Genomic DNA, 12,527 nt, shown 5'->3' with positions numbered 1-12,527 from the left:
ACTTACATAAAGATTCAAATATCTGGATATTCATATAACTGAATAACGTAACCAGTTATTCGAATAATTGGTTATCCGGTTTTTAAATTCAAATATTTGCTAATTTGAATAATCCAATAACTGGTTATCTACGAAGAACATACGGGTGCTGATAAGAAAATGCAACTAGATAAGATGAGTGGTTCCAAAGAATGGCTGTTGAGTGGGGGTTCTGCAATGGACTAACGCCAAATAAAACTGTAGATAAAGATTCTCTTTCCACAAAGCTTAAGTTTTTTTTATTTGAGGTCAACTCTGATTCGGGCTTTTCCGGCTTTCCCCAATCTCGATAAAACTGGTTCGGGGGTTATTTCTAGGAGTTTATCCATACTTACCAAAAGCACGGATCCCTAGTTATAAGATACTGTCGCCCAAACTTTAACATATCCCTTCTTTCTTCGCACGTGGAAACCAAGAGGGACCTGTCTATACGGTGCCGTCTATTTTATACTAATTTAACAACAAAAAAAAATTTATCTAGGTGTGGGTAAGTCTGGCACTGTGTTCCACCATGCACATTAGGGTCCGTCCACTTACCTTGAAGATTTTGTCTATCTTTCCGATGTAGATGCGCTTCTTTTGATCTTGCTTGTTGATGTTGCACACCTCTCCGTCCATGAGAAACAGGCCAAACCCCATCACCTGCGCACGAGACGCGGAGCTCGCAATTTGTTCCATGCACTGAGAAATTTGACGGTTCAAACAAAATGGTGCTGGCCCAAAAAAAAACACAAAAAACCTAAACAATTCCTTGTTAACCCCGAGAAGGTGGAGTGGCACCACTTGACGGCTCCTCGTCGTGACGTAGTGGCGAGGATCACTTGACCGCTTCTCCGCTTTGCTCGTAATCGTTAGTAGCAAATAGGTTGAGGTCTATCGTTCACAATTCATATTTGATTCGCCAATTTGAACGAGAAATTAGGGTTGCTTTTGAACTAATTTTATCGTTGTACTTCTTGTCAAAATTAAACTCGAGCAGCGCGACAACAGTGGCGTCGCGGCCTACAGGAAAGGACCCAGCTTCAATTTATTAAATCGACCACAGCCAAGTCGGCCCTCATGGTGGCATTGGAGGCTCGTCAAGTGACCAAACAGGTAGATTCTGGAACACCATAATTTCCCAGACAAGTTCCGGAAGATCTAGGTCAAGGTTCGAACCATTCATACGAAAAGGGTCCACTTAAGAAAACAAAAAGTCGCATGAACATCTTCCATTCAGCGAGGCAGCTGGTCGAAGGCAGCGAGCAACGTTACTAGAACAACTCAGTTGGGAAAACTGCCATAGAGCCTGCTCTGAAAAGTGGCACCGATCCGTACTCGACAGCCAATCTAATGGCGATCGCAACGCCACCATTTCTCCCGCAGCAGCCATCCGAGCCTTAATCCCTATCCAGAAAAAGGTTTTGTATCTCTTTGTCGGTTAATGTAGACCTCCATGCCAAAGCCATGTTATAATATTGTAAACGTGCACAAGCGACTGCTCTTTCTTTTTTTTTTCTTTTGGCTAAGTGGAGCGTTCTTTCCCTGTCAAACAGCAAAACAAACAAGCAAACTCCACAAGGTAATTGGAGCAACAGGGGTGGTTTTGCCATCCGCCAGAGAGCACGCTTAACAAGCACCGAAACCCAAACGCGAGTCACACTCGTGATTGGGCTTTATGGGTTGTAAGCACACGTGACACTCATTATTACCGTATTTACTCGAGTAATATCTGCACTATTTATGAACAAGGCCCTTGCGTCTACTTTCCCACAGAGCACATATACAGCCAATCATTGTGCTGCGCATAAGAGAATAACCAGATCGAGAACACGATTCTCCATACAAATGCAACCTTCACAGATGGTATCTTTGCACGAAGACATTATCTCTGTCCTGTAAACAGCTAGAATCATGCTGTCGATCGCGGTGATGGTCAATCTATGTGCTCCGCCACAAAGCGAACCCTCAGGTTTTTTTCATAAACAGTGCGGCTATTACTAGAGCAAATACAGTAGTAGGCAAGGAGTTAAGCCTAAAGGCACAGACGACAGAGAAAAGAACCAAGGGAGACCTTGACAAGCATGTGCTTCTCGGCGGGCAGCATGTACATCTTGGTGTCGTACATCTGGACGCAGAGGTTGACGATGTCGGCCAGCAGGTCGTCGTAGCCTGGGATCTTCTCCAGGGTCTCCTTCAGGGTGTCCCGGATCTTGTTCTGGGTGGCCAGGAACATGGACAGGTTCTGCGACTCCTGCAGGGCCTGGGAGTCTGCCATCACCTTCAGGAACTGGGCCGCCCTGTTCGAAAATTCACAGGGTCTCGTATGTTATCCCTAAGATGACTTGAAGGCGAAAGCCCAAGTGCCCTTAATTCACTTAGTCATCTACTTAATTTGCTTTAATTCCTCGTAATTCACCTCAATTCCTCTTAATTAGCTTTGATTACTCTTACTCCTCTCAACTCCTTTTAATTCACTTTAATTTGCTCTTAATTTGCTTTATAGACCTCCTTAATTCCCATTGATTACCCTTACTCCTCTTTGATTACTCATAATTCCCCTTAATTCCTCTTAATTTGCTTTGATTCCTCTTAATTCGCTTTGTCATCCTTCTCAATTTCATTTCCTCTAATTCACCTGAGTGGTCACATAAACGTTTTAATATGTTTTGTGTCACCGACGTGCTTTCACTCAAGGATTTTAAAGATCGACTTAAAGATGAGACATACAATACTTTCGCCTTAATAATCGGAACCAAATACCATGTAAGCCAATACTGGCAACTCCCGCGGATCGCGGGCGAAAAGTGATCGCAGCGCCCCTGGCGAGCTCGGAGTCTTCGCCAGCAGACGAATTCCCCACAACGCAAGCAGTGAAGCTTGACACACATGCATAAATGCAAAGTGAGACATGGCATGCACACACCAGAGCAAAGCGGTGAACCTAGATGTATGTACACCGGTGCCAAGTGGCATAGCCTGCCGTATCACTTGCCACTTCTACATCTTAACGCAACAGCGTTAAGGAGCTCGTGTCGCAGAAAAACCGGCGTCGGTGGCATTGTGACGGGAAAATCCTGATTGGTCGATAGGGACATGACGTCACAGCCCCACGACCTCGAGCGGAAATTTAAAACAACCCACAACGCTCACGGGAAACATGACGTCTTGCGTGGAATGAGAGTGAATAAAAACATGGCATGTAATGCTAATTAAAGGTCGCCGCATGCCTCGAATGATTTCACTTTATAAAGTAATTCATTTGCCTTAAAGAAACATTTGAAGAATTTTGAACAGGATTCGAACCCACGACCCTTCGGTTGCAAGCCAGACGTGCTATTGACTAGGCCATGTCTGCCGCAATCCCTGCTCACTAACAGAAAGAGCTTGAGAAGCGAATGAGAAGGCGATGCGGACGGGGCCCAATAACGCTATCGCATTCCACTCTTAAAGGCGAAGCTTAAGCGTCCTTCAAGTTTTTGTTCCGAGACCTAGCAAGTACCCAAACCCCAGTCTTGCAAGATTGTCTCTAAATTTTGGGTGGACACCTGCTCAGCATTTTAAGGTACCTTCCCTCACGCTTGAGTGGTGTCTGTTTTAACCCTCCTTTCTTCTCCCAAGGTTCTATGACACTGGTGTAATCTGTATATCTGAGGGGTTAAGAGAATGCTTGCTTACAATAGCAGTCCACACGCTGACCTAACACAACGGGACAATGTATAACTCTGCGTGAGGGGACCAGTGGCCCCGTGTGTTAGCGCACTGCAGTTCAAAGCACTTGGAGCGAAAACTCATGCTGCAGTACAATTTTGGGTTCAATCCCCACCCCTGCCCGTATTGATCTGGATGAGCATTGTATCGACATGCAGGCATGTATCAATACTGTGTGACGCACAATAAAGACCCTAGGCTAGCAGTGGTGCTACACTGGCTCAACTTCTCTACAGCGTAAACCAAAGTTTCCATTACTCAAAGGCAGACCGACCTCACACTGTCTAAACACAACTAATTTTACCTTCTTTTTTTTTTTGTCAGAACTCCTCACGAATTATGACAGTGGGCCTTTCAATGACACTCCTCACCTGCGGTATGTGGCATAGTCGTTCTTGACGCTGGACTTCATGTTCTTGAGCTCGTCGAGCACGGCAAACATGTTGATGAACTTGCCGAGGGTTAAGAGGTAGGCCTCCGAGACAAAGTCCTTCCGCTTCTCCGTGTGGCACAGCCTCCTAACCTCGGCCGTGAAACGGTCGATGGCACGCCTCTGCAGGAGAACGGGCAACCAGCGTTGGACTCAACCCCTCTGCTGCTGCATCCTTCTTTTAACAACCCGAGCCTGGTTCACACATATCCGTTTGAGTGTGTTCGAGTGGATCGCGTCCCCAAGTAACTGCCTACGAGGGACCAAACAAGCACACTGGAGATATCTATCATGTAGCTCAGGGACTGCGCACAAATAGACTGAAGGTTCGACAGTATTTGCGAGATTGTATGTATGCGCTACATCTCACAAAGAGTTACTCAAACTAATATATTTGCTTTCTCAAATATTTTTCAGAATAATCATGATTTTTTTTTTTTTTTTTTTCACCCTGGTTGGCTAGTGAAAAAAGAAAATCTTTTAGGTTAAAATTTAGGATAACATATAATACAACAGACTATTAATTAATGTGGATATGTTTTAGTATGAACCATTTCACATGTCGGGAAGAGCAGACCACACAAACGAAATCAGACCCTACTCAGTAAAACATATAAAATAGCACAACAGGAACAAGGACAAGAAGTAAACAGGACAGGCGCTATTTTGTCCTTGTTCCTGTTGCGCTATTTTATGTTTTACTAAGATGAACCAACTAGCCCAACAACGTACCTTACTAGACCCTACTCATTTCACACTGATGTTTTCACTTTCTAATTTTTTTTTTCCAAGGAATGGAATAAGTTGCCAAAAGATGTGTTCTCGACTAATTTTCAAGATTGTGTTCGATACAATTGTTTGACATATGTATGAGGAACGAGTCTTTTAGTCTTCCTGTCGTACTGGATGGGAAATGTCTTTTGTACCACTGTTGTTTCTATAAATAGTGCTTCTTTTATACTACCTGGTTGTGTTTATACAAAACATTTTTGTTGTATTTCAGTTATGCTCGCCCCCTGCAATAACGCACAACAGCAATGCAAGTTTCTTTTGTAAATAAAAAAAAATCTAGAAGACATGGTCGCTTATATTATCATCACAATTACTTTATGCTCACAGTGAAAGAATGGTGCGTCAAAAATTTTGAAATAAATATTTTCAGGTTGAAAGTGTTCCAGGGCTACCTGATAGATTGCACCACTTGAAACGAGGCTCACCTGGAAGTACATGAAGTTGAGGAGCTTGTTGACTTCGGGTGCCAGCACCTCTACTGTCTTCTCGTAAATTTCTACGCGGTTTGGCTGCTCATTAGACTTGGGCTGCAAGGGTGTACACAAGAATGATGTTGTCTACGGGGCTAGCTTGGTTTAAAAACAATGTTGGAGGATCCAGACACACACAGATATATATCTAGATGCAAAGACAATGATGGTAATTTGCAATTTAAGTGCAGTTCTCAGCAGTATCACAGGAGTATGGTGCACCTCAAACTTAACGCCGCCACGAGATGGTCCGGTTTCTTCACTTTTTGAGCTATTGCTGAACCTAGCAGTCAAACTAGTCGGTAAAGATTTGCATCCTCGATAAGAACCCAACCAGGGGAAGGTATTCCAGCAGCTGCAGCGATCTATCTATCTTTGGGTAGCATGCAATAGATCAATATTTGCGAAACCGAGTGGCGGCATTAAGTTTGACAGGCACTGTACATCAAATAGATGTGGCTAAAATGGAAATGTTTCCTCTTTTAAATAAAAATTACAACACCACAGAAAGAAAACAGTATTGATGTAGGCATCTTGTGCATTTTATGCCATCAAAGATGTTTAGAATAAAATGCAACATAGAGCACACTGAAACGGCTATTTTGTAGGATGCAAATTTCTTCCAAAATCTCCACAAAAAAATCCAATAAATTCTAAGGGTGATATCGGTGCACAATATCGATTTCGGCATTCTACAACCATTATGTTTGCCAATATATAGAAATTCAAAGTGAAATTATAAGAAATTCTCTTTTACTCAGTTTTGCTTACCATATCTCCCAAAGCTGGACAATACACAAAACCGGAAATATATATAGGCCTTTTCTTAACAACACGCCAAGTATACACTTGACTTGTTTGGAGATTTGGTTACTCTGATGCAAATTCCCGTCTTAACTTTCTCAGCCAAATAAAAAGCATGAGGCAATTCGCTTGGGTTGCACATAGTCACAGCAGCTTACCTGGGGAATGGCTCGAGAGCAGCATCTCCATGTGTATAGCATAACTGCATGTTCCTGGCCTTGTTCGAGCATTTCATTCTGTAACAAATGTGGAGGACAACCATTGGGAGAGTTCTGCAGATCATGCACCAAGTTGTCCCCCGTAAGTAGAGCCCTGCGCGGATAACAATTTGATCATCCGCATCCGATCCGCATCCGCAGACTTCGTATCCGCATCCGCAATGTTCTTAAAATATTGTATCTGCATCCGATCCGCACCCGCAGTCTTTGTATCCGTATCCGGACCGCATCAGCAAAATTCGGTAATGTATCCGAACCGCATCAGCAAAATTCGGTAATGTATCCGACTCAATCCGCGCATTCATTTTACATAATAAAATCAAGCATTAATAAATCTAAAAAAAAAAATCTGGATGGTATCCTACTATATAAGCCTAAGCCGTCTGCTTACATTTCTACAAAGAATTCTTCATGTAAGAATACGGTGAAAGTAATTTGATCATATTCTGTTTGATTGTATTTATAAAACAAACGATCACCGTACCAGAGACACTTCGTATCGCTCGAAAGATGATCGCAGTTATTAGACCTTCTTGGGAGTCCGTGACACTGACGCTCTGTCCAGTATATGCGCTCAAAAGAAAGATAATTAAAATTTATATTCCTTTTTGCTTTGTAGAACCCACTTCAAGCAGACGCATATTTTATAAACATGAATATTGTCAAAGGACAGACTAATAACGTTGTGTCATCTTTTTTAGGCCAAACAGTAAAAATGTGGGAGGAAAGGTGCTCACTCGCAGCAGCAAAATACTTGTGTATATGTGGTAAGGCACAAGTACACCACTGGGAAAATATCACAGTATTCAATAATGCCAACACCTCCAATCGGTCAGAGTTTCAAACACAAACTCTCAACTGCATGCTCGGAACGACATACTTAAAAATAACTCAGTGCCAACTGTTGAGAGAAAGAAAACATACACACACGCAACATTTCACTTGTCAAGGCTGTTGTGTAGACGAAACAGAATATCGTCAACTCGGACGGATTCAGACTGGTTCGCCTCTCTTAAGATAATACTCGCTATTGAGAACTCTTTGTTCGTTGGTACACTTGATGCTAGGGTGGCATGCACGAACTGCACTACAAGAATGAGGTGCAGAAACTCGTGCTGGTACAAGTTCCACCACTCCAGAGAATTGAATTCAGTATCCACAATATATACTTGTAGGCGAAGAAGCCACTTACAGGCTCCTTCTAATTTCTTGTGGCTTGTACGTTTTAGTTTTCTTTGCCCCAAAGAATGTTTTCCGCTCTTTCCCTGCCAAAGAAGAACACGTTTTCAAGGACGACTGCTGCTCCTGTATTCTTTGCTTTTTCTAGGGACAGTATTTTTGGCGAGATAGAACATTTTAAAGCAATCTTTAGTGAGAAACAAATCTTTATTGGCATAAAGGACAATTTTCTCCCTGATTGGCACCTTTAATCTAAGAGAGTAGTTTGCCCCCACAATACATTCAATGATGCATTTCATAATATATCTTTCACTCATTCACTCTAGACTGTACGGTCGCACACGTTTATAGGCCGCCTAGGCAAAAACAGACCCGGACCCGCGGATATCCGATCCGCATCCACAGCCCCTGGCCTCCACATCCGATCCGCAATCCACCAAATCCGATTCATTTTTAACCGAATCCGCCAGTTTACTGCAGATAATCTGCGGATATGCAGGGCTCTACCCGTAAGCATCGAAGACACCAATTTCTAAAATTGAGAACCTAACTTGGCAGACTTTGCACTTTCCACTTGAGAAACGTCACCGGCAAACAAATGCTCTCAAACTCTACCATACGGCTCAAACGCAAAAATCTTGACTTGCCTGCATTTTACTTGTACACCCTAGCATCGAGCGCTAAACTTGGGGGACTAGGGATTGATTGCGTAGGCTTCGAGAAATGACAAAAGTGTGGGGAACCAACAGACAAGCGTTCGAGCCAATAGTGTCATGCACCGTAAAACGCTTGTTACAAACGGCACCTCCTAGATGCAGAACGAAAATGTCTGGCCTCCAGCATGCGCTAGTTGCCTTCCATTGTGCTTTGGCTGCGTGTGTGCATTTGAGGCTCACGAGAGAACAAAGCACCATCGAAGCTCCTACTTTCTCATCCTGACAGTGGCTGTAATAATAATCACCTTAATTTGTGAGAGAAAGACAGCCCTTAGCAGCTACAGGACTACGCAAAAAGAATATGAAACTCATAAGCGAGGGTGCCTGGTAGCCGGTGTTTGAAATGTAGCAGCCCGTGGTAACGGAAGGAAGTAAGCAGGACGATTAACAACAGAAAGGAGCAACAGGTAGACAGTTATTAGTAAGGCATGACGCCACCCGACTCCTGCGGCATTCTCGGGTGACTGGTCATCAGCAAAGAGCAGGGCTGGCTGTCCGGTGTCAGAAATACAAGGTTTCCACAATAAATCCTAGCGCCGTAAAACGAGCCGGAAAAATTGGTGCCAACATATTATAAGCTAAAACTTTCACCAAATGTGCACTTAGGTAGTGCATTTTACCCGATGAAATTTGAAGGCATAGCTCCATTTCTGCAAAAGTCGAGACCAACGAACTTGCCAGGCTCAACAGCAAACGGTTTTGCAGACGATCGAGTTAGTGAAGGTTGTAACGTGTGGTGCCATCTCCCAAAAGGCGCAATGAGCAGACGACGCACTACGCCTCGAAATTTCACCAGGTAAAATGCGCCAGCTAAATGTACAATTCATGCAAGTTTAAACTTTCTACATGCCGGCGCCAATCTTTCGGCTTCGTTTCAGGGCGCTAGGATCCATTCTAGACACCCTATATAACAGATTGTTGTAACAAAAGGAAGTGAGCAACGACATCAGCAACAGGAAGGAACAACAGGCAGCAAAATTATCTGCAAGGTACAAACCCCCTTGGTCCCGTGGCATTCTTGCACGGCTGGACTTCAAAGGGCAGGGAGAAAATGTATGCTTACCAGCTCGGCGTGCACGGTAGCCTCCTCGATGTACTTGGCAACCCCCGTGACGAAAGCGTTGCGGTCCTCGAAGTTGGTGTCGAAGTTGGCATGGTAGACAATGCTGCAGGGCAGGGCCTCGATGCACGGCTGCTGGTCCGGAAGAGGCAGCTCATCCAACACGTCGACGTTGGAGAGCGCGTCCGCAAGCGTCACCTCGGCAGCCATGGCCGGTGCTCTCGCGGCGCTGTCGCCAAAACGGGCGTCCCCGCTGCCTTCCCAGCTTTCGACGGCCTGCAACCTGCAAGTTTCAACCTTCATTTGTTCCTCTTTTACGCAGAATTCAATTCTTGCAAAAGCAGTCAGATTTCGGAGCGTCGCGAATTGCACTGTGCTGCCGAATAGTGAGCAGTTTTCCATACACATAGCTCTGAGGGACAAGAGAAAACTTAACAGCATGTAAAATATGGAGAATATTAAAAATAAGTATATATATATATATATATCTAGGGTGATTCAAGAAGAGGCCAGGCTCTTTAAATCGACCGAAAAATCGGTTTCTTAACCTATCGCACTACGACTTTGAGCAGCGTTGCCCACAGATGGTGCATTTTTTTTTGTAAAATTTGCAAACAGCGAACTTACCTGAGAAAAAAGTAAAGAAAGAAAAAGGCTTAGCTTACATGGAAACGCAGCGATGCCACCGGTCTTCAAACAACACGGCGCCGTTTCGCACGGGAGACAAGAGATGGTGCAATGAATGCCGCCAACGAACGAGCATACGGCGCCGAGAGCCGGCGTCTTTAGCAGACGGTCGTTTCGACTCCAAAGCGGCGCGCGTTCCGCAGGAGGTGACAGTTGCAGAAACAAAAACAGGCGCGGTAACAACCAATGGTAACAACAAAGAACTGCAGTTCCTTGTCTGCCAAAGACGCCGGCTCTCGGCGTCGTATGCTCGCAGTTGGCGTTGCGACCGCTTGCGCCATCTCTTGTCTCCCGTGCGAAACGGCGCCGTGTTGTTTGAAGACCGGTGGCTTCGCTGCGTTTCCATAGGAGCTAAGCCTTTTTCTTTCTTTACTTTTTCTTCAGGTAAGTTCACTCTTTTCAAATTTTACAAAAAAAAAAAGCACCATCTATGGGCAAGGCTGCACAAAGTCGTAGCGCGATAGGTTCAGAAACCGAATTTTGCGGTCGATTTAAAGAGCCTGGCCTCTCCTTGTATATATATATATATATATATATATATATATATATATATATATATATATATATATATATATATATATATATATATATATATATATATATATATATACATACATACATCTTTTTCGAGTATTTAAATTAAGTTTTTCATAACATACTAAAATCCCGACCAGGACAAAGGAGGGACGACACAACACAAAAGTCTACTATGTCCAACTGGCATCAGGTCGTCTGCACCCTAACTTTCTCTTTGTTGAGTCTCCCTTTGTCTTTTGGAGCTAGGTTTTGATCCCCACATTACGGAAAATTTCAAACGATTCAGCAATACAGCACGACCCACATGCTGCCTTCAAAACAATAAAAAAAAGGGAAAACAGAAGAAGCAGGAGAGAAGATGCAAAGACGCTTCCAAAAGACTTTACCAGCTGCAAAAAGCATAAAAAAAAAAAGTGATAAAAGAATAAAGACGTGAAGACACTTCGAATAAAGACACGGCAGCCCAAACCTCGAAAGCTGAGACTGAACGTCAGCGGCTGCTGCATTCATAATAAAACGCAATTATGCATATGATGGTAATGCTATTAATGCAAAGGTGCAAGTGAGCCAGACAAGAATGACAATAATAATCCCTGGAGAAGGGGAACAAGGGAAACAAAGGACAAATACAAATCTTCAGACACAGCTAGGTGACTGGTGCGTGACCAAAAAAATCCGCCTGGTCCTGGTATCAAACCAGGGACCTCTCCATTTCTTGTGCAGTGCTCTACCAACTGAGCTGACCAGGAGTTAGATGTCAATAGAGCAAACGGGTTCTATCAGCTGCCACCAGTCTAACACCAACAAGGGCGAACGACCGGCAGTTTGGTACTTTAGACCCATGTTACGGATTAAAGAAAACAGGGTGTGGGATGTGCGGGATGGCAAAAAAAAACACGCTTCTGTGCAAGGCTCGTCAAATTATGAGGTGCTAGAGAAAACCTGCCTTCTGCATTAAGCCATTATTTCAAACACTTTTTGTTCACGTTCCACCCATTGAAAAGCATGGAGGAAACGCCTCACTACGCACCTTGTAACTCTGCACTGCAGTGTTCTCCTGCTGCAAAAAGGCAGTCTGCTTTCATCACTAGTCACAATGGCAACAAACGCCGAATGACCTTTTCGGACGGCGCGTGTATTAAGAAAGCCCCCCGCCTGCGTTCACACCGCTTTGCGGCAACAGTCCCCAGCTGCTCATTACAAAACTATTCAACTTTGGCTAGCAGACGGCATTTAAAAAATCGGCATTCGTTGCCATGGTGACGGCGATGAAAGCAGACGGCCTTTATGCTGTGGAAGAACACTGCGGTGCAGCGACATGAGGTGGGTGCTGAGGCCCTTCCCGCATGTTTTTCAATGGGCAGAATGCAAACAAAAAGAGTTTGAAATAAGGAAAGGTTGGTTTTTTTCTAACGCCTCAAAATTTGACAAGCCTTACACGAAAAGCATGTTCTTAGACCGGAGTTCGGAGATAGTTTTTTTACAACAACATGGGTCTAAAGTACCAACGGGCCGAACGGCCTGCATTTTTTAAATTTATGATGATAATGCAATCAATGCAAAGGTGCAAGCAAGCTGTACAAGAATGACGATTATAATCTCTGGAGAACGGGAACATGGAGAACAATGGAGAGGTCCCTAGTTCGAAACCAGGACCAGACGGATTGTTTCGGTCGCACACCAGTCACCTAGCTGTGTTTGGGGATTTGTGATTGTCCTTTGCCGCCCCCCCCCCCCCCCCCCCCCTTTTTGTTCCCTTTCTCCAGGGATTATTATCGCAATTAATTACTATTGACACAGAAACTGAGGAACGAAAAAGTGCAGAGAAAGACGGGGAGATACTTCCGAGCTTAAATTCCTGGATAGTTATTTCAGGGTCCACTCAAAAACGACGGTGACTGCATG

At 44.0% G+C, this 12,527-nt stretch overlaps 1 protein-coding gene across 2 annotated transcripts in view; it reads right to left on the bottom strand.

Annotated features, from left to right (window-relative positions):
- Positions 1-12,527, bottom strand: part of LOC8034774 (cytoplasmic FMR1-interacting protein) — a 39,282-nt gene that overhangs the window by 26,132 nt on the left and 623 nt on the right. The window contains exons 2-7 of one of the 2 annotated variants that reach the window (XM_029978968.3): positions 9,402-9,681; positions 6,384-6,461; positions 5,377-5,478; positions 4,101-4,282; positions 2,093-2,318; positions 577-681 (exon numbers count right to left, since the gene is read on the bottom strand). In XM_029978968.3, the coding sequence (XP_029834828.1) occupies positions 577-681; positions 2,093-2,318; positions 4,101-4,282; positions 5,377-5,478; positions 6,384-6,461; positions 9,402-9,608 (900 nt within the window). In that variant the 5' untranslated portion in view covers positions 9,609-9,681. The remainder of the gene's footprint in view (positions 1-576; positions 682-2,092; positions 2,319-4,100; positions 4,283-5,376; positions 5,479-6,383; positions 6,462-9,401; positions 9,682-12,527) is intronic. The other variant, XM_042290009.1, reaches the window with a different exon arrangement.

This window comes from Ixodes scapularis, unplaced genomic scaffold (genome assembly GCF_016920785.2).
Source record: "Ixodes scapularis isolate PalLabHiFi unplaced genomic scaffold, ASM1692078v2 PGA_scaffold13__105_contigs__length_92229423, whole genome shotgun sequence".
Lineage (NCBI taxonomy): Eukaryota > Metazoa > Arthropoda > Arachnida > Ixodida > Ixodidae > Ixodes > Ixodes scapularis.
The sequence above is the reverse complement of the archived record's forward strand: the minus strand, read 5'-3'. Positions and strand labels throughout refer to the sequence as shown.